The sequence below is a fragment of the Triturus cristatus genome, chromosome 1_2 (genome assembly GCF_964204655.1).
Source record: "Triturus cristatus chromosome 1_2, aTriCri1.1, whole genome shotgun sequence".
NCBI classification, from domain to species: domain Eukaryota; kingdom Metazoa; phylum Chordata; class Amphibia; order Caudata; family Salamandridae; genus Triturus; species Triturus cristatus.
This window is the reverse complement of record NC_140580.1, coordinates 663,515,081-663,534,549: the sequence shown is the minus strand read 5'-3', so window position 1 is coordinate 663,534,549 and position 19,469 is coordinate 663,515,081. Positions and strand designations below refer to the sequence as shown.

At 48.3% G+C, this 19,469-nt stretch overlaps 1 protein-coding gene across 2 annotated transcripts in view; it reads right to left on the bottom strand.

The window, feature by feature from the left end:
• Positions 1–19,469, bottom strand: part of PARG (poly(ADP-ribose) glycohydrolase) — a 722,753-nt gene that overhangs the window by 56,570 nt on the left and 646,714 nt on the right. For both annotated transcript variants that reach the window (XM_085608405.1, XM_085608413.1), the window contains exon 16: positions 798–903. In XM_085608405.1, the coding sequence (XP_085464531.1) occupies positions 798–903 (106 nt within the window). The remainder of the gene's footprint in view (positions 1–797; positions 904–19,469) is intronic.

The following is a 19,469-nucleotide window of genomic DNA, read 5'->3' as shown; positions in this document are numbered from 1 at the left end:
GTGGTAAATGGAGGGCTCACAAAGGTTGGAGAGATGGTCTTTACAAGCAGATTGTTAAGGTTCAGCTATTCGGTCACCAGTAGGTACATACAACAACAGTCAATGCAAAGGAGAGCTATAAAAAGTATATTTTGGAGGAACCACCTCTATCAATGTCGCCTCTGCTGTGATTAAACTAGAGCACCAATCTTACAAACCAATGCACTTTTATGCTAATTGAAACATTTATAACTTCCTGACTTCAGCGGCCCATCAAATTATACCATCACACATCGTGACAGATTTTCTCCAGGCTATTGATGATCGGAACATGGCAATCCATTTTAGATAATAGGAAACAACAAGTGACGAAAAATAAAAGACCTTGGTTGTGAAATCAATAAACGAGGAATGAAATATGTGTTTTCTTTAGTCGCAGAAGGACTGCTTTATCAGAAATTGTGCATAGGAAAGTGTTTACACATTTTATGGCACAATAAAGAAAGGCGATTTGCTCAGGGAGAGAATCTTACAGCATATTGGGGAGACAAGACACAGCAGACCAAAAGATCATGGACGGTTTTTTGCTTTCTTTAGCGACCAGTGTGGTATAAATAAACAGGATTTAGGACAGCAGAAAGCTAACATAAGGTGGGGATGCTCCGAATGTTAAAAAAAACATTTGTTTACCTCACAGGGGTAGCAAGGCTCCCATGCCACTTGCTCCACCACATCCAATCATGCTTCTATGTTATCCCATTTCCCCTCGCCTTCAACCGTCTCATACATTTTTCAAGTTGTGCATTTCATTCACCTACCTTTTAATCGACAATCACCTCCAAAGGCACCACAACCCCAGTTCCCGGTGGCGACTGCTGACAGGTTCTGAGGGGAGACTTCTGGCCGTGCAAATCCACAGTAGGCCTATACCACAAAAAAAAAAGAAAAAGGGAAACCATGAGCATGCAATAGTTAACTTGACCTTTTGACTCCTCCAGAGCTCTTTCCTAGTGCTCTGTAACAGCCTTTGAGTTTTGGTAGGGTTGGTTTTTGAGGAACATTAACAACTGGGTCTGTGCTTCTGCTGTTCCACCAGATGTCACTGAGGCAGGAAAGGAGGCATGCTCACTCACACACAAGAGGGAGGGGAGTTCTCTTTTCAGTTCAGCAGGAACTTAGAAAGGGGTCTCAGGGAATGATAGGCACTATTAGTCATGCTGATCCCCCCAATAGCTGTGCCTCTACCCCTCAAAAACAAGTACTGGCAAAGTTAACAGGGCACACATTTGGGACTTATTGACTTGGTCAATGGTTTTAACGATGCTGTACAGCAGTGATACTGATAGTACGGCCCGGGGGCCATATCTGGCCCTCCTGAGCTTACATGCGGCCCCCTGGTTAACAGCAGCACTGGATTGCTGTTTACTTGACTCAGCACTAACATTAAAAAGATGTTAAATAAATAGCCAAGCACCTATTTATAGGTTCGGAAAAAGTTTTGGGGATAGTGATAGTTTTCAAACATCAATTGGAAGCATTAATTCTTCTCCCCACCCTGATAACAATGGCGACAGTGAACTAAGAGTGTGCACCCCTTGGGGAGCCTACGCTCCTATTCCACATGAACAACATTACAGTCTATTAAAACAAACACAGGAGAAGGTTTTGTAGAGCGCATAACCTGATCTCATGTATTTTTTTAGGTCCTCTTTTATGTGATTATGAAGAAAAAGGAGGGAAAGTGAAATAAAACAGTTGACTAGGATCACGCAATTTCGTAAAGTGGGGAAGTCCCCCTCACATCCTCCTGACCGCCACCATTACGGTCCACAGTCACATCGCAGACTTAACTTTCTTGCCCATGGGAAAGTGTTAGTGGGTACCAATGCTCTACGGCATGGCTTAGATGGAAAATAAAACAAGTATTGGCAAAGCCAATATGTCTCGCCTATGGCTGAGCTGTTGGCTTTTGTAATCGAGTGGGGGTGGATGAGAAGAGGTAACAGGGGTCGCAGTTAACAGGTGAGTAGGGAAGGGGGCTGGTGGAGATGGGTAACACGAAGGTTAAAAAAACTAAAGCTCTTTATACCAAATGGTTAAAATATTGGTGATGTGTGCCCTTTGACCGCTCACTGGTGGTGCTCTTCATTCTATCAGATGACACCTTACATGTTGCAAGACAGACACTGACATTTTTACCCTTAACTTACATGGCCATACCATCTGGTCTGCATTTACTTTTATGTACCTGCACCCTGAGTAATTCTCCTTGTCCTTCAACAATTAGGACTTTATTTTAATTTATTCATTTGTATTCTAACACATCGCGAATTACATCAAACCGTGTTTTTCCCAATTATTTCAATAGACGCTCGCCTGTGTTCTTCAATTAATCATGATTTTTTTCAACACATCGCGATTTACACCACACTGCATTTTTTCTCCCACATTATTATTCGAATAGATACTCGCACGTGAACACCCCAATTCATTTCCTGGGAACATCACTATTTGACGCTCCTATTACCGCTGAGGGGCGTTTGTCCTCTCTCAATAAAGTTTCATGGGTTCGACATTCATCCTCAAGATGGCCGACCCTGTTGACGTTCTAGTCTTTCTTTCTGCTTGTGAGCACTTCCTTTATTTTCAACACACCGTCGCTGCCTCCCCACGGAAGCCAGAGCCTCAGTAGGAGCACGGCTATATGCACGCCCAACCCTCGTGAGTACAGACCTTGACATGCCGGTTGTTGGTATGCCGTCTCTGGTAATTGCAGGGATATTAATGCTTTCTAGTACTTTGTTTAGGGCGAGCTAATTTTGGCTTCATTGGCGAACCCGTAAAGCAATATCTGTATCCCAGGGGGTGAGTTTCCCCTTGTGGAGTCCCGCGCACTCGTAGCCGTTGGCACTTGTTGTATTACGCACTTATTGGTTGCAATGCTCTATTACGACATGAGAAGCTACCCGCGACCCTAGATCTGGGGGCGGCGGCTTTGAATGCACTATGCTCGCGACCTGCACCTTTACTTCCACCAATTACGCTGTAACGTCACTTGTATTACACGTTACGATGCTAATGAAGTAGCCCATAGACCTGGGGGCGGCAGCTTTCAATGCACTTTGCTCGCGACCTGCACCTTTACTTCCACTAATTGCGCTGTAACGTCACACGTTACGGTGCTAATGAAGTAGCCCACAGCACTTGGCACCACTGGTGTTGTAGTTTGTAGTTTTTATCTCCAGCCCTATGAACTCCACCTGAGTAGGCTGTTAGATGGATAGCCATGGTAGCACGAATTTCACTATTGGTCGGTTGCCCACCTTAGCCACCCAGTAAGCATCTATGACGAGCCCTGATTTTGTTCCTTGTATTGTGTTCTGTTTCCGTCTCTTTTTCTTTTAGGTCTCGCAACAGTGGGTCCACTCCCCTTTGGGACCCCATGGACCCTCTTTGGTGATGTACAAATTTTACTGTCACCCATTATGTAGTAGAGATTATTTTGAGCACTCTCTCACCTGGTCCTGAAGAATTGCCACCAACCCGTTTGGGCACAGGGCAAGAAACATGTCGACCTTTTTACTTCCCTGGGGAGCATTATAATCCCTTTAGGGTTCACCTATTTTAATTAGGCTGGTATACCACCAGAATAAAATTGTTCCTTGATTGGCAATATCATACCTATTTTAACCCACCACACCACCACTCACTACACTTGTTGCACCTACCCCCACGCACCCATACGGCTGTCTCTAAAAAGATCTCCGAAAAAGAGCCCCTTCGCGGGAGCCCGTCAGGCATTGCAGCGCCGGCCTGACGAGGAGCGAAGCATGACACCTTGCTAGTTGTCTGAGGGCATTCTATAGAGACTAATCGCTCTCCCCCCCCCTTTCTTCCCGAGGAACTGCACACCTGTTTGGTTTTTGATTATACATTTGGAGCACTGTGCAGGACTTCAGTACAAAAGCTCTTGGTTCCTTCCTTTTTTGTAAAAAAATAAAGCACCATGAAGTGGACAGCACTGGCCGCTTCATAGCTTTTAAAACATCTTTAACTACTTACAATGGGAGGGGAAGAAGAAAATGGATGGGAGAGTGGTAGGATAGGAGGGGAGAAGATGAAGAGATGGGTTGGAGGGGAGAAGAAACAGGGACGGGTAGGAGGGGAGAAGAAATAGGGACGGGTGGGAGGGAAAGAGAAATGGACGGGTGAGGGGAAGACACAGGTAGGTGGGTGGGGGAGAAGAAATCGGGATGGATGGGAAGGAGAAGAAACAGGATGGAGCAGGTTGAAGAAACAAGATGGGGCTGGTGATGGAAGGTAAAACAAAAAATGCTACAACAGCAAGCGTTGACGACTTTTTTTTTTTTTAAGAAAGAAATAGTCCCCAAATCACAGCACTAGCAGCAAATGGACAGTGGAGGGACACAAATTAATCTTAATTATTCTGTGCTTGGTGCATGCGTCACCAAAAGATAGGAAAGTGATGCATAGCAAGCACTGTCCAATTAGAAGGCAGCAAAGAAGAGAGACAATGCTGGAAACAAATGGTAAGTCATGCGCAGATTCCAAGCCCAATACAGAACACAAGTCTCACAAGCAAGAGCGTATGTACTAACGTATGCTCATGCAGGCGAAACCTAAAAAGATTCTATGACGAGGCCACGGCAGCCATATCATTTTGTAGGCACACGCAACACGCATATGTAATATGACGTGTTTTTTTTCTTAAAAATAAAAAATGTTGTGAGTAATATGTTCAGAAGCCTACCTGATTAAGAGAAGTACAAATGACACGCAGAAGTTCAAGCATAATTTGTGTCTAAATGAAGACATAGAGGATGCACCGTAGGAATATTTAAGAAGCTCATGGTGTCCTTGGTGAATCGCACAGGAGAAAAGTCCAAAGCAGGTCTGAAGTTCAAGAAATGCTACTGTTTGTGCTTGCAGGTAAGTACTTGTGCTTCAAATTCCACAAGTCATGGTAGCTACCCTGGCAAAGGCGATGTAAGAAGTTGTTTTTGTGTTTTTGTCTCCTGAATTAGCAACTGTTCCACCTTTCGAACTGGCAAAGTGAAAAAAACATTTATTTTCTTTCTCGAACTAAAGTTAATTTTTAAATTGTGAGCCCCTTTTCTAAGGAACAATTAATCCCCTTGAGTTGCCTTTGCCTGTCCAGTTTGCCTGTTGAAAACGTACAGCAGGGCCTGCAGCCAGAAAGCTTTGCACTTGTACTTCTCTGCAGTGTACTCGAGTAATGCAACCTGGTGATCAAATGCGAACTTGAGTGTTTGCAGTGCTGACCAGAGGCCGGGGCCACTAGAATCATGCAGAAGGGAGGACCACATTAGGCAGCAGAATTAAATAAATTATGCAGCAAGACAAGACATATTATGCTGCATAATGGGGCACATTTTGTGATAATTATTACCTCACTAATTTGACATTTGTACACATGTCAACACTATGTGGGCAAAGGTTTCCCCTCATTAGTACCAGTCTGACACCCGAATTTATCAACAGGCACTGAAAGGTGACCAGTCAACCTTTGTGAAGGACTGCAGCACCACATGCTGCCACGTTTTTAGTAACTTTTGCTCTGTTTGAGCTAGAAACAAATGTTTGTGTCAAAACTGCAGATTATGGGTCAAACCCATTCATAAGCGGAAAATGCTGCAGCTGCAAAATCATGTAATTCCAGTTGTCCTGCCAGAGGGAGGCAGTGGCACCAGTGGTGTGGAGGGGACACGTGTGCAGCCAGCGGTGTCGTTTACAGCCAGTTTTTCCCAGTGCGTCTTCAAAGGCCAATGGAGATAGTGGCCTTAAAAACAGAATGATGGATGACCTACGCACTGTGCCCAGGTCCGAAGAAAAGAGACAAGCCATCAAAAGACTTGTGGGACAGAAAAGGTAGAGAAATAAAGACATATCTCACATTTTGCAGCCATAAAATCCTCATTTGAGCTCTAGCATTAATCAAACATTTTCTCTGCTGAAGTGACTGACCTGCTTGAATATAACAAGCATTGGCAAAGCAAACAGGTCTCGACTATGCAAGAGCTATTGGCTGTGCTAATATGTTTAGCCATATTGTACACCAGCGTGACAGCTGTTCAGCATGGCTAAAAGTTAGTGGGGTAGAGGAGATTAGAGTCCCAAAGTGGAGTGGCGCAGAGTTGCGTGGCTGCAAGTGTAGTGTCATGGAGTGGTGTAGAGTATTGTGGAGTGTCGTGGAGGGAGTAGAGTGTCAGAGTGGAGCGGAGTGTCGTAGAGTGGAGTGGCATACAGTGTCATGGTGTAGGGCAGAGAGGAGCGGCATAGAGCGTGTTGCATAGAATGGAGTACAGTGTTGTAGAGCAGAGTGGTGTAGAGTGGAGTAGACTGTCGTAGAGTGGCATAGAGTCTCAGAGTTGGGTGGCATAGAGTGGAATAGTGTTGCAAAATAGAGTAGAGGTCTAAAGTGGCATACCGTGGCATAGAGGTTGCTGTGCAGAGCATAGTAGAGTGGAGTAATTTTGCAGAGTGCTTAAGAGTGGAGTAGAATGTTGTAGAGCCGAGCAGCAAATAGTGGAGTTTAACAAAGTTAATTATTGTAGAGTGTAGTGTGGTAGAGTGTAGTGTCACAGAGTGGAGTAGAGTGACCTAAAGTGAAGTGGCGCAAAGTACAGAGTTGCAGAGTAGATTGGCGTAGTGCAGTGGCGTAGAGCGCACTGGTTTAGAGTAAAGTGGTTTTAAATAGTGCACTGGTATAGAGACGTAGAGCAGAGTGGCGTAGAGTGGAGTGGTGGAGAGTAGATTGCAGTGGTGTAAAGTTCAGTTGCATGGAGTGGAGCGGTGCACAGTAGAGTGGAGCAGCATAGAGTAGAGTGGTGTAGAGTGCTGTGGCCTGGAGTGCAGTGGTGCAGAACAGTTAAAATTGGCGTGGATTGAAGCAGAGTGTAGGGGTGTAGAATGCATTGGCGTAGTGTGCAGTAGAGGGGCGTAGAGTTGAGTGGTGCAAAGAAGAGTGCAGTGGTATAGAGTGAAATGGCGTAGAGCAGAGTGTAACAGAGTATCGAAGTAGAGGAGAATGGTGAGAAGAACAGCTGCACAGAGTACAGTGGTACAGAGTAGAATAGAGTAGCGTAGAGTACAGTGACAGAGCACAGTGGAACGGAGTAGGGTAGCGCAGCGTGCAGTGGCGTAGTGCACACTGGTGAAGAGTAGAGTAGCATTGAGTTCAGTGGAAATAAGTACAGTGGTTTAGAGTAGAGTGGAGCACTGTAGAGTAGAGTGGTGTAGATCGGTGTAGAGTGGCATAGCATGGCCAAGCATATAGTGCAGTGATGTATGTAGAGTATAGCGGCACAGAGTGGCGTGGAGTAGAGGCAGTGGCATAGAGTGATGTAGAGTGCAGTGGAAGAGAGTTCAGTGGTGCTTAGTAGTGTGGTAGAGTGCACTCGCATAGAGTAGAGTGGTGGGGTGCAGTAAATTAGAGTGGCATAAAGTGTAGAGTTGTGTTGTGGCATAGAGTGCATTGGTGTAAAGAGGTATAAAGTGGTGTAGAGAAGAGTGCAGTGGCAGAGAACAGTGGCACCGAGTAGAGTGGTACAGAGTAGAGTGGCATAGAGTTCAGTGGAAGCGAGTGCAGTGTTGCGGATTAAAGTGTTGTAAAGTGCAGTGGTGTAGAGTGGCATAGAACGTAATGGTGTAAAGTGCAGAGGTCCAGCTTCTTGGATTCCCTATCGGAGGGAGCAGCAGGGAATGCGCTTTTGGAGGTAGAGGCTTGTACTACCAAGCTCTCATGGGTACGGTGTTGGGAGAGGAAAAGGGGCAATCATTCTATCCATAGGAGCCCCTGTGCTGGGCTTGGACCAAGTGCTGAGAAGGATCTCTGTGAGAGCCTCACTGAACGGCAGCAGGGGCTCCGAAGAGGCAGCTGCAGGCTGAAGCACCTCACTCAGGAGGTTAGCCCTGACTGCCACCGTAGGAAGCTCAAGGCCCAAGGCCTGAGCCACCCTATGCAACACCATAGCCTAGGATGCTCCCTCCTCCATGGCCACGGTAGGGGGAGATAGCATGCCAAGGGCTGGGGAGTTATCCAAACCACTGGCATCAGCCAACGCCTCTCGCTAGCTCCTCAAGCTGGTCAGTAAGAGGGTCACCAGACCTCTCCCAGTCCTCCTCACACTCCTCTGGCTTCCAGTCATGGTGATAGGGAACGTCAGGAATGAACAGTGGGACAAAACTACCCTCCGGCGCTGGTACCGATGTTGGTCGACGTCGGACCAGCGCCATGTCCATATGGGGGGGTGAGGCTGGTGTCTACGCCGGTTGGAAGCACAGCTGGGGGCGTCGTTGCTAGAATCAGCCCCAGGGAAGGTACCGTGAGGTTGACCGGCACGGATTCGGATCCAGGCATCGATCCATGGGGGCCCTGTGGTGCTGGGGCCAGAGCTGCCGCCTTCTTCTTGTGCTTCGACTTACCTGATGAGTGCGATGACGAATGGTGATAGCTCTGGGACCGGTCCCAGGACCTTCCCCTCGACCGGGACCTAGAGCAGACTACCGGGCCTCCAAAAGCTTTCCGGACCGCTCCCTGCAAAGACTTCGGGTTCAGGGCCCAGCAGCCAGAGCACAACTTCGGGTCGTGGTGGCGCTCCAGGCACCAAAGGCACACGAGGTGTGGATCGGTCACCGACATCTACTTGTGACAGGAGTCACACGGTTTGAAGGGGGATCGACGGTTAGATATACCTTGTACACCAGGAGTCGAGAGACTCAAATAGATGGGGATAAAAATCTGCATTGACTGGCGCCAAAAAGGTAGAACTGACATCAGCGTGCAGGGGCGGCATCTAAGTAGACACCGGGACGACATCCTGACAACCACGATGGACATGGAGTCGACAAACGCCACCTGCCGACATGCAAGGGTACTGCTCCAAAAAAAAAAAAATCTGCATCTAGTCTGACGCCTGGCGGTAATTCTAAGGTAAGGAATCTATAACTACAATCTCTTTCAGATATTAAGGTTCCAAGAGGGTGCAGGAGGAACCCAGGATGGAATGACTCATTTGAGTCCTTCCATGAACGCTTTAATGACTGGTACTTCGAATAGGGATAGATGCTGTCTATTTTGGAGATAGGCAGTTAATACAGAAAGACGCAATCTAATTGAAGTGTATGCTAAATTGGATTTTTGTAAATGAAGTAGTTAGCAAATAATGACCTGCACAGTGGTCTTCATAGGATTAATTTGTTTTGGTTGGCAGTAGCAAACAAAACGTTTGATTTTTGCAGCATAACAGGCTCTAGTTGTGGGTCTGCGTGCTTGCCTAAGAATTTCCATACATTCTGGTGGCAGGTTTAAGTAATCAAACTCTATGACTTCATGAGTCAGATCTCTAGGTTGAGCATTTTGGGGTCCAAATGCTAGATGTGTCCTTGATCCTGGGTGAGAAGGTTTGACCTGTTGGGGAGCATACTGTGCGGGATTACTGAGTGATATAGTAGTGTTGTGAAACAGGGTAGACGTGCCCAGGTGGGAGCTACAAGGCTCATAATGAGATGTTTGCCTGAGTTTCTGAACTAGAAATGGAATGAGAGAGCTGGAAAAGTGTAGAAAAATATCCCTGACCAACTCATCCATAGTGTGTTGCCTTTGGACAGTGAGTGAGGGTACCTGGATGCGAAGTCTGGGCATATTGTGTTAGTGTGGTGAGCAGGTCGATTTGTGGTAACCCCAAATTCTGAAAGTAGAAAAGGAGGACGTGCAGGTGGAGTTCCTACTCGTGGGTCTGTTGATGTGTCCTGCTGAGCAGGTCTGCAAAAATGTTGTCTGTCCCCGGCAGATTGAATATGCTACTTACCAGTATGCATCTGTTCTTGGCATGTAGGGCTGCTGACATTCATATCTGTGCATAGATCGCCGCCTAGTGTTGGGTCCGGATGTTTGCACGTTGTTGTCCTGGAAGAGTCTTCGAGGTATCCTGGGATAGGTGACTCCTCCCCTGGACTACAGTGCGCATGGGCATCCTCTCCATCCTCAGATTGTTTTTCGCCATTGTGGCAGTGATGGAGTAGATACAGAAAAGTGATGACCATGCCCATTCTGAGAGCTGCAGCTGCTACAGGCGCCGGGGAGGAGGGAGGGCGATATGAATGTCAGCAGCCCTACATGCCAAGAACAGATGCATACTGGTAAGTAGCATATTCAGTTCGAGGCATGTGGGCTGCTGAATTCATATCTGTGCATAGAATGTATAGCAGTGCCCTCTATTAGCGGCGGCTACCAGTGCCAGCTGCAGCGGTCTGAAAAAGGGTTTTGAGAACAGCCTGTCCTACAGCTGCCTGCTGTTTTGATTGCACATCTACACAATAGTGTTTGGTAAATGTGTGTGTGGTGGACCAGGTGGCTGCTCTACATATATCATGCAGGGGAATATTTCCTAGAAAAGCCATGGAGGCCCCTAACTTACGTGTTGAGTGGGCTCGTGGGGGAATAGTTAATGTGCGTTTTGCCTTTTGATAACAAATTTGAATACACTTAACTATCCATCTGGCTATCCCTGCTTTGGAGATGGCGTTACCCTTGTGGTGTGGGGCAAAGGCAACGAACAGTTGTTTTGTCTTCCTAAAGGGTTTAGTCCTGTCGATGTAGTACATGAGGGCCCTCCTTACGTCTAGTGTATGGAGTGCTCGTTCCGCGACAGTTTGTGGGTTTTGGAAGAAAACGGGCAGTTCAATAGTTTGATTCATGTGAAACTGCGAGATTACCTTGGGCATGAATTTGGGGTTGGTACGTAGTACGACCCTGTTGGCGTGAACCTGTATAAATGGCTCTTGAACTGTTAGTGCCTGGAGTTCACTAACCCTTCTTAAAGAAGTGATTGCTACCAGGAAAGCTACTTTCCAGGTGAGGAATTGAATCTCGCATGAGTGTAGAGGTTCAAAGGGTGGACCCATCAGGCGTGTGAGGACCAGGTTGAGGTTCCACATTGGAGCCGGTGGGTGGCTTGGTGGAATGACTCGTTTGAGTCCTTCCAAGAATGCTTTGATGGCAGGCACTCTGAATAGTGAGAGGTGCTGCCTGGTTTGCAGATAGGCTGATATTGCGGTCAAATGGACACGTATAGAGGTGTACGCCAGATTGCATCGGTATAGGTGTAAGAGGGAACAAATGATGTTTTGGATGGATGCGTCCAGCGGGTTAATGTCATTATTACTGCAATAAATGACGAACCTTTTCCATTTGGCTGCATAGCAAGCTCTTGTAGTGGGTCTCCTGGCCTCCTTGATGATGTCCATACAGTCAGGTGGCAGGTTGAGGTAGCCAAACTCTAGGACTTCAGGAGCCAGATTGCCAGGTTCAGCTGTTGCGGATCTGGGTGCTGAATCTCTCCATGGTTCTGCGTCAAATGCGCGGGTTTGATCCGCAGCCTTTGATGCGGCACCACGGAAAGTTCGAGGAAGGTGGTGTACCATGGCTGGCGTGCCCACGTAGGAGCAACTAGGACGAGTGTCAGGGAGTGTTGTCTGAGTTTGCGAGCCACCAGCGGTATCAACGGCGCTGGGGGAAAAGCGTACGCAAATCTGCCGGACCAGTTCATCCATATCGCATTGCCCTGCGACTGCGGATGTGGGAACCTGGCGGCAAAGCTTTGGCATTTTGCGTTTTCGCTTGTGGCGAATAGGTATATCTCTGGATGACCCCATTGCTGGAAGTACGGTTGGAGTACTGATGGGTGTAACTCCCACTCGTGCATCTGGTGGCTGTGTCTGCTGAGCAGATCCGCCATCTGGTTGTCCTTGCCGGGGAGGTGTTCTGCCATGAGGAACATGTTCCTCTGAATGGCCCACTTCCACATGCTCTGAGCCAGATGAGACAACTGTGGAGAGTGTGTTCCTCCCTGCTTCTGTATGTAGTACATGGCAGTCATGTTGTCCGTCCGGATCAACAAGACTTTGTTGCACAGATGTACTTTGAATGCCTTCATGGCCAGGAAGATCGCCATCAGTTCCAGAAGGTTGATGTGCATCTTCTTCTGTTGTGTCGTCCATAGTCCCTGCACTGTGTAGTGGAGTACATGAGCTCCCCATCCCTGGAGAGACGCGTCCGCTGTCAGTACTATTTGTGGAACAGGCTCTTGGAACGGTCGGCCCTTGCAAAGGTTTAGAGGATTCCACCAATGCAGAGAGTTGTATGCCCGACCGCTCACCAACACTAGGTCTTTCAACTGTCCTTGAGCCTGATTCCACTGACGTGCTAAGCACTCCTGAAGCGGGCGCATATGTAATCTCGCGTGTGGGACTATGAAAATGCAGGAGGCCATCATGCCTATCAACTGCATGAACACTCGTGCTGGAAGTGAGTGTTGGGGTTTGAACCTGGAGATCAGCATTTGTATGCTGTTGATCCTCACTAAATTTGGCTGAGCTGTGGCCGCCAGAGTGTCTATAGTCGCACCTAGGTACTGTTGTACGTGTGCGGGCTGGAGATGGGATTTTGGGTAATTTAGTGAGAACCCCAGACTGTGAAGGAGGTGAATGGTGCGGGACATGTGGCTGGCACATTGCTGGGCTGACTTCGCTTGAACGAGCCAGTCGTCCAGGTAAGGGTAGACGTGTATGTGCTGCCTCCGTAGATGTGCCGCCACAGTAGCTAGGCACTTTGTAAACACCCTTGGTGCCGTTGTCACGCCGAAGGGAAGGACTCTGAATTGGTAGTGCTGTCCTTGAACAGTGAACCTGAGGTATTTTTTGTGTGATGGGTGAATGGGTATGTGGAAATACGCATCCTTGAGGTCCAGTGTGGCTAGAAAGTCTCCCTGCTTGAGCAGCGGGAGGACTTGCTGGAGAGTGAGCATGTGAAAATGCTCGGAAAGAATGAATCTGTTGAGGGGTCTCAGGTCTAATATAGGTCTGAGTGACCCGTCCTTCTTCGGTATTATAAAGTACAGGGAGTACACCCCCGTACCTTGCTCGTGGACGGGTACGACCTCTATTGCGCCTTTTAGAAGCATGCTTTGCACCTCCTGCTGTAAGAGCGTTAAGTGCTCTGAGGACATAGGACGGTTTCTTGGAGGAATTGTGGGTGGAGTGGAGGTTAGCTCTAGACAGTAACCGTATTTGACAATATCTTTGACCCACCTGTCCGTGGTGATGGAGTTCCACGTGGACAGGAACCTTTGTAGCTTTCCCCCGACAGGTGTTATGTGGTCGGGAGGAAGGGAGAGGGCGTCACTGCTTGTTCTTGGGGGAGGACCTGGTGTTGCCGTAGCCGCGTCCTCTTCCCTTTGTACTGGAGCCACGATATCCACCCCGGGTGTTTTTATCGTAGGTGGTTTGTGTATTGCCCTTGTTGTATGTCTGCTGTGACCCCTGTCCTCTACCTGCTCCTCTATTTCCGGGGCGACGAAAGGAGCTGCTCCGAAAGGACTGAGTCTGGAGAGCCCCCATGGACTTTGCGGTGTCCGTGTCCTTTTTTATTTTCTCAAGGGTGGTGTCAACCTCCGGTCCGAATAAATAGTCGGGGTTGACAGGCTGGTTGAGTATATTATTTTGCACCTCCGGTTTGAATCCGGAGATTCGCAACCAGGCATGTCGTCGCAGCAGGACGCTTGTGTTAATGGCCCTGGCAGCCGTGTCTGCGGCATCTAGTGCACACTTGATGGAAGCATTTGTGAGTAGCTGTCCCTCTCTGATAAGAATTTCTGCACCTTCTTTGTACTGGTCAGGGAGATGTTGGAGTAGTTGTTCCAATGTGTCATAGTGCGCTCTATCGTAGCGAGCGAGGAGCGCTTGAGTGTTGGCTATGCGCCATATGTTGGCAGCCTGGGCGGCAACTCGCTTGCCGGAGGTCTCTAGCACCTTGGACTCTTTGTCCGGGGGAGGAGCGTCACCTGTCGTCTGCGAGTGTGCCCTCTTGCGAGCATTCGCTACGACGATGGAGTCTAGTGGTAATTGGCCTCTGATGTAAGTAGGGTCCCCAGGCGCCGATCTGTATTTCTTATCGATCCTGGGGTTGATCACTCGTGCCCTGGTGGGTTCTTTGAAGATGTCCTTGGCTGGTTTGAGGACCCCTTTCAACATGGGCAGAGTTTTTACATGTCTTTCTGAGGATGCGAAGGTGTCCATAAGAAAGTCGTCCTCGATGGTGTCAGAGTGAAGCTGCACTCCATGATTATTTGCGGCACGTTCGATAAGAGCGTTGAATGCTGCAGTGTCTTCTGTGGGAGATGTTTTCGCCCCATAGAGTTGTGGGTCCTGTGCATCTAGAGGTGCACCTGGATCCACAGGGTCGCCCCAAGTTTGATCAGGGTCCTGTTGGTAATCAGGGTCTATGTCTCTGTGGTAGGGGAGTTGGTCATCCATGTAGTCCTCCAACACATCCGTGTCGGAGTGTGTGGGAGAGAATGATTGTGGATCCTGGTAGGGCGAGTGGTAAGATTCGCTTAGGAGAGGTTCTGAGTCCACAGGCAGCTTCCTTTTTAGTGGGATCCGGAAAGGGTCCAAAGGTGGCTCCGAAGTTATCCTCCGTTCGTGGATAACCATCCTGCCGGTGTTGGCGTCGATGACATGTGACGGAGACGCCTCAGCAGGTGTAGTTGTGGAGTGGGTGACCCGTGTCCTGAGTTGGAATATTTTCGGGATCGTGGACGGAGGCAGGCCAAAAGTAATGTTGGCTGGCGCCGAGGAGGCTGCTGGAACTTTTATTGGGCTGGAGCCCGACGTGTCCTGGAGGACCGTTTTGGTTTTGCTGCTTTGTGCTGCACCAGGTCGCACTTGGAGCGCCTTTGAGGCTTTCGCGCCGACCAGGTCTGTAGAGGCGGTCGTCGACTTTTTCGGCGCCGGCGGGTCATCGAGTCGAGGGGCGGGAATGGCCGTCGACGTCTTCGATGCATGAGGCTTCGGTGTTGCCGTGGAAGCGATGTGAGACGCAGCCGGCAGTGTGCCCTTTGGTGTCGGAGTCGATGGCGTCGACGCCGGGAACCGATCAAGTTTGTTGGCACCGAAGGCCTTTTTCCGTATGCCGACTCCGACTGCTTCAAGTTCGGCACCGAAGTCTGGCTTGGTGCCGACGCGCTTCGCTGGCGTCGAAGGTGTGGAAGGCCTCGATCCAACCAGCGCCACTTTTGGTTTCGGTTTCGATTGAACCAGTGCAGCTTTCGGTTTCGGTTTGGAAGAAGGGAAACCAGCCGGTTTAGGTAATAATGGCTGCCGCTGAACGTCCGAGGCCGGGGGCGGGGCCGAAGAACTGCGGGATAGGTCTCGGGTAAGGCCCGAAGGGGATCCCTCGACCGGAGCCATAGACTGTGGCACTGGGCTCTCTTCAGTCTGAACGGGTAGGCCTTGCTCGTCATTGGAGCTACTCTCTTCGGCCCCTAAGGCCTCATCGTAGTCTCCTACCTCGGTGTCGTCTTCATCTCTGCGAAAGAGTGATTAGTCGACGTCGTTCGATCCGGAGTCATGTTCGGAAACGGGACTGGAGGGTAGGATCTCCAATTCTTCGACATCTTCGGTCTCGGCGTTGAAGATGTCTGCCGGGGCCGGTGCCGCGTGCTGCGCTTCGAGTCTTGCCGCTCATCGATTCCGTAGAGTCTTCTTTGAACGGAACCGGGCACAGGCCATGCATGGCGATTCGTCGTGATCCGGCGAAAGGCATTTGTTGCACAACGGATGGACGTCGATGTGGGGATATTTCGCATTGCATACCGGACATCTTTTGAACGGTGTCCTCGATTCCATCGTCGATGTCGTCGATGGGCAGGTAAGAAGCGAAAAGTCGGTGCTGAAAGTTGTTAAACTAACAAAGGAGTATCGAAACCGATCGAGAAAACAGTACCGACGCGAACTAAAGGCCTTTTGGCCTCGATAAAGTTTTTCCTAACTTGAGCTAAGATAGCACATCCGAACCCAATGGCGGAAAAAAACAATCTGAGGATGGAGAGGATGCCCATGCGCACTTTAGTCCAGGGGAGGAGTCACCTATCCCAGGATACCTCGAAGACTCTTCCAGGACAACAACGTGCAAACATCCGGACCCAACACTAGGCGGCGATCTATGCACAGATATGAATTCAGCAGCCCACATGCCTCGAACACTCTGCAACGGATGAATGACATACTGAAGAGCCCAGTTCCATATGGTCTGAGTAAGGTGTGAGAGCTGAGAGGACCGTGTCTCCCCTGTTTTTGTAGAAAGTACATGGCTGTCATATTGTCTGTCCTGACTAGGACAACCTTGTGGGATAGATGAGGAGGGAAAGCTTTCAGTGCTAGGAAGACTGACTAAAGTTACAAGTAGTTGATGTGCAGAGATTGATGTTTGGCATCCCATAGACTTTGTATTGGCAAGACTTATAGGTGCGCACCCCAGCCCGTCTCTGAAGAATCTGTAGTAAGAATTATGTGAGGCAAAGGGTCTAAGAAAGGCTGCCCGTTCAACAGATTGTTGGAGTTCCAACATTGCAGAGAACGGTGAGTGTGGCAGTCCATCAATACTAGATCCTGGAGGTGACCCTAAGATTAAGACCACTGGCGAGAAAGATACTGTTGTAGTGGGCGCATGTTTAGTTTTGCGTGAGGAACTATGGCAATGCAAGACGCCATAATTCCTAGTAGACGCATGACAGTCCGAACTGTGAGTGTTTTGTTTGGCTGAAATTGAGGTGGCATTGTTTGAAAATTTTGTGTTCAAGCAGGATATGGATATGCTAAACCCAACTATGTGTTGAGGATTGCTCCTAAGTATGGTTGACGTTGAAGGTGAGATTTGGGGACATTGATTGTAATCTCTAAACTGTCAACTGGATGTGTTGTTGACATTGTTGATGGGTGCTGGCGTTCATGATCCAATCGTACAGGTATGGGAATACGTGAATGTTTTGTTGGCTTAGATGTGCTCCAACTACTGACAAGCACTTAGTGAAAACGTGAGGTGCGGTAGTGACCCCAAACGGAAGAACTGTGAATTGATAGTCTTTTCCTGCTATGACAAACCTGAGGTGTTGGCGGTGAGCAGGATGTATGGGCATATGAAAGTAAGAGTCCTTTAGGTCCAGTGTGGCCATAAAGTCACCCTGTTGTACAAGGGGAATGTCATCCTGTACAGTGACCATATGAAAGAGTTCTGACAGAAGGTAGTAACTGAGATGCCTGAGGTCCAAATTGGTCTTAGTGACCCGTCCTGTTCTATAGCCCCTTTGAGAAGGAGGGCTTGTACCCCTTGTTTGAGAAATATTAGGGGATCCTGTGATAACCAGTGAGTGCGAGTTAGGAAGCTGGGTGGTATGACACACCAGAAAATAACCATGTTGGGTAACGGCTAGTACCGATTGTTCTGTGGTGAGAGATTTCCAGAATGGGTGAAACAATTGTAGTATTCCCCCAACAGGTGGTGTGTGGTCAGGGGGAGGGTTGAGCAGTCACTGTTTTGCAGTGGAGGATGCGAAGTACGCTGAGGCACCCCTGCCCCTTCCTTTGTTGTTACCACCTCTCAAGGAGCTTTTGTAGAGAATTGGAGACATCAGCATTGGTGGATTTATATCCAGCCCTGTAACCGGAGCAACAAAAGGAGTCTCTAGGTGTGGTAGTTTGTAAGGCTCCCATCCCTTTAGCAGTATCTGTGTCCTTCATTTTATCTAAGGTGGTGTCCACCTGAGGGCTGAAAAGATGTTCCTTATCAAAGGGATGCGCAGAACTGCCTGTTGTTACTCTAGCTTAGTGTGTCTCCAGAGGAGCACGCTGGTATTAATACCTCTAGCGGCTGTATCTGCTGCATCTAAGGCACACCTGATGGAATTATTAGGGATGGGCTAACCCTCTGCAACAAAACAGTGTTTTTCAGGGAGATGTTGTAGTAACTTCTCCATCTGATCCCAATTAGCCCTATCATAACGTGCCAGAAGGGCCTGGGAATTGGCTATCCTCCAGAGGTGAGCTGCCTGCACTGCTACTCTTTCTCCTGTTGTATCAATACGCTTACTTTCTTTTTCAGGAGGTGGCGTATCCCTAGTTGCCTGGCTGTTAGCTCTTTTATGACCAGTGTTGGCAACTATTGAGTCTGGTGGTACCGGAGCTTTTATAAATAGAGGGTCTTTCTTGGTATTATAATTTGGTGTCTTCAGGTTTTTTGTTGGATTTGTGAGGAAGTCTCTGTTTATTATTATATATGCATAATGATTATATGATATGTGATTATTTTTTGGATGTGTATGTATTTTGTTGTCTTTTGGAAAAGAAAATTTTTCAACCATTTTTTTTTAAAAATAAATAGAGGGTTTGATGGAGCTGGTTTATAATTTTTGGGCTACCTGTGGGGTAATAACCCTGGCATGGACAGGCTCCTTTAAGATGTCGTCAGTGTGCCATAACATGGAAGCATAGGAAAAACTGAGTGTCTCTGATGGAGTACGAGAGTGTATCAAAGAGGAAGTCTTGTTCTAAAGACTATTTATGTAGTTCAACACCATGGTAAATGGATGCCCTAGACATCACCTGTTGGTAAGCACTAGCATCTTCAGGAGGGGAAGGGCAAGCTGGATAAATATCCGGATAAATTGGTGTTATGGGATCTGTATCGTATATATCCCATGGGTCTGGATCTCCCAATGGGTCTCCTATACCTCGAGTGTTTGACCTAGATGATCCTGGAGGGGCGTGATGTGGAGATGAGTGAGGAGAGGACTGTGGAGGTGGTGATGATGTTGGGGGAGTTGAAGGAGGTGGTGGAAGACGATGATGAGTAGGGATGGTAGTCTTGTCCTTTATCCTCTTTTGGAGAGGAACAGTACTGTCCAATGCATCTTCAAAAACCAATTGCCTCCTTGGTGGAGGAGAAGCCATTATTCACCCAGTGCCTTGTTCAATTTGGATCTTTGGTTATCGAATGTCCATTGTTTGAAGGATAGGCTTGACAGGAGACATGGAAACTGAGGAATGTTTAGAAGTTTTTGCCTCTGATGGTTTGGGAACCGAAGAATGTTCGACATTTTGGTCTCTGACAGTTTTGGAACTGGGGGTTTCAAAGCAGAGGAGTGTTTTTTGGTTAGCACCGAGGCAGAAGGGGTCGGTTGCAGAGTTGGTTCACAAGATTGGGAGGAGACTGATGCATGTGCTCGATCCGAGGAGGTCGACACCAAGGACTTAACCTTGGTGGAGATTTTCGTACCGGGCCAGAAGGCGGGGCATCCGAAGTGACTTTTCAGATCCGACCATGGCCAGATAGCAGTGGCAGTCCGAAGACTTCTATTATCGGGGAGGGTGAGACTTTAAAGCTGTGCTTGGGTTGTGGAGCAGGGTCTGGGGCAGTATTAGTCATACGCTGCCCGGGTGGCAAGGTGTACTCTAATTCCTTCTCCACATTGGAACCAGAGAATTCTTCCACGGAGAAAGCCTGTTCTTCTCCTTCTGGTTTTACAGCCACATGAAAAATTGAAGGCACGCCGGCTCCCTGTACGAGTTCTGAGAGGGCCACAGAAACAAAAGGACCCTAAGAACAAACTAAT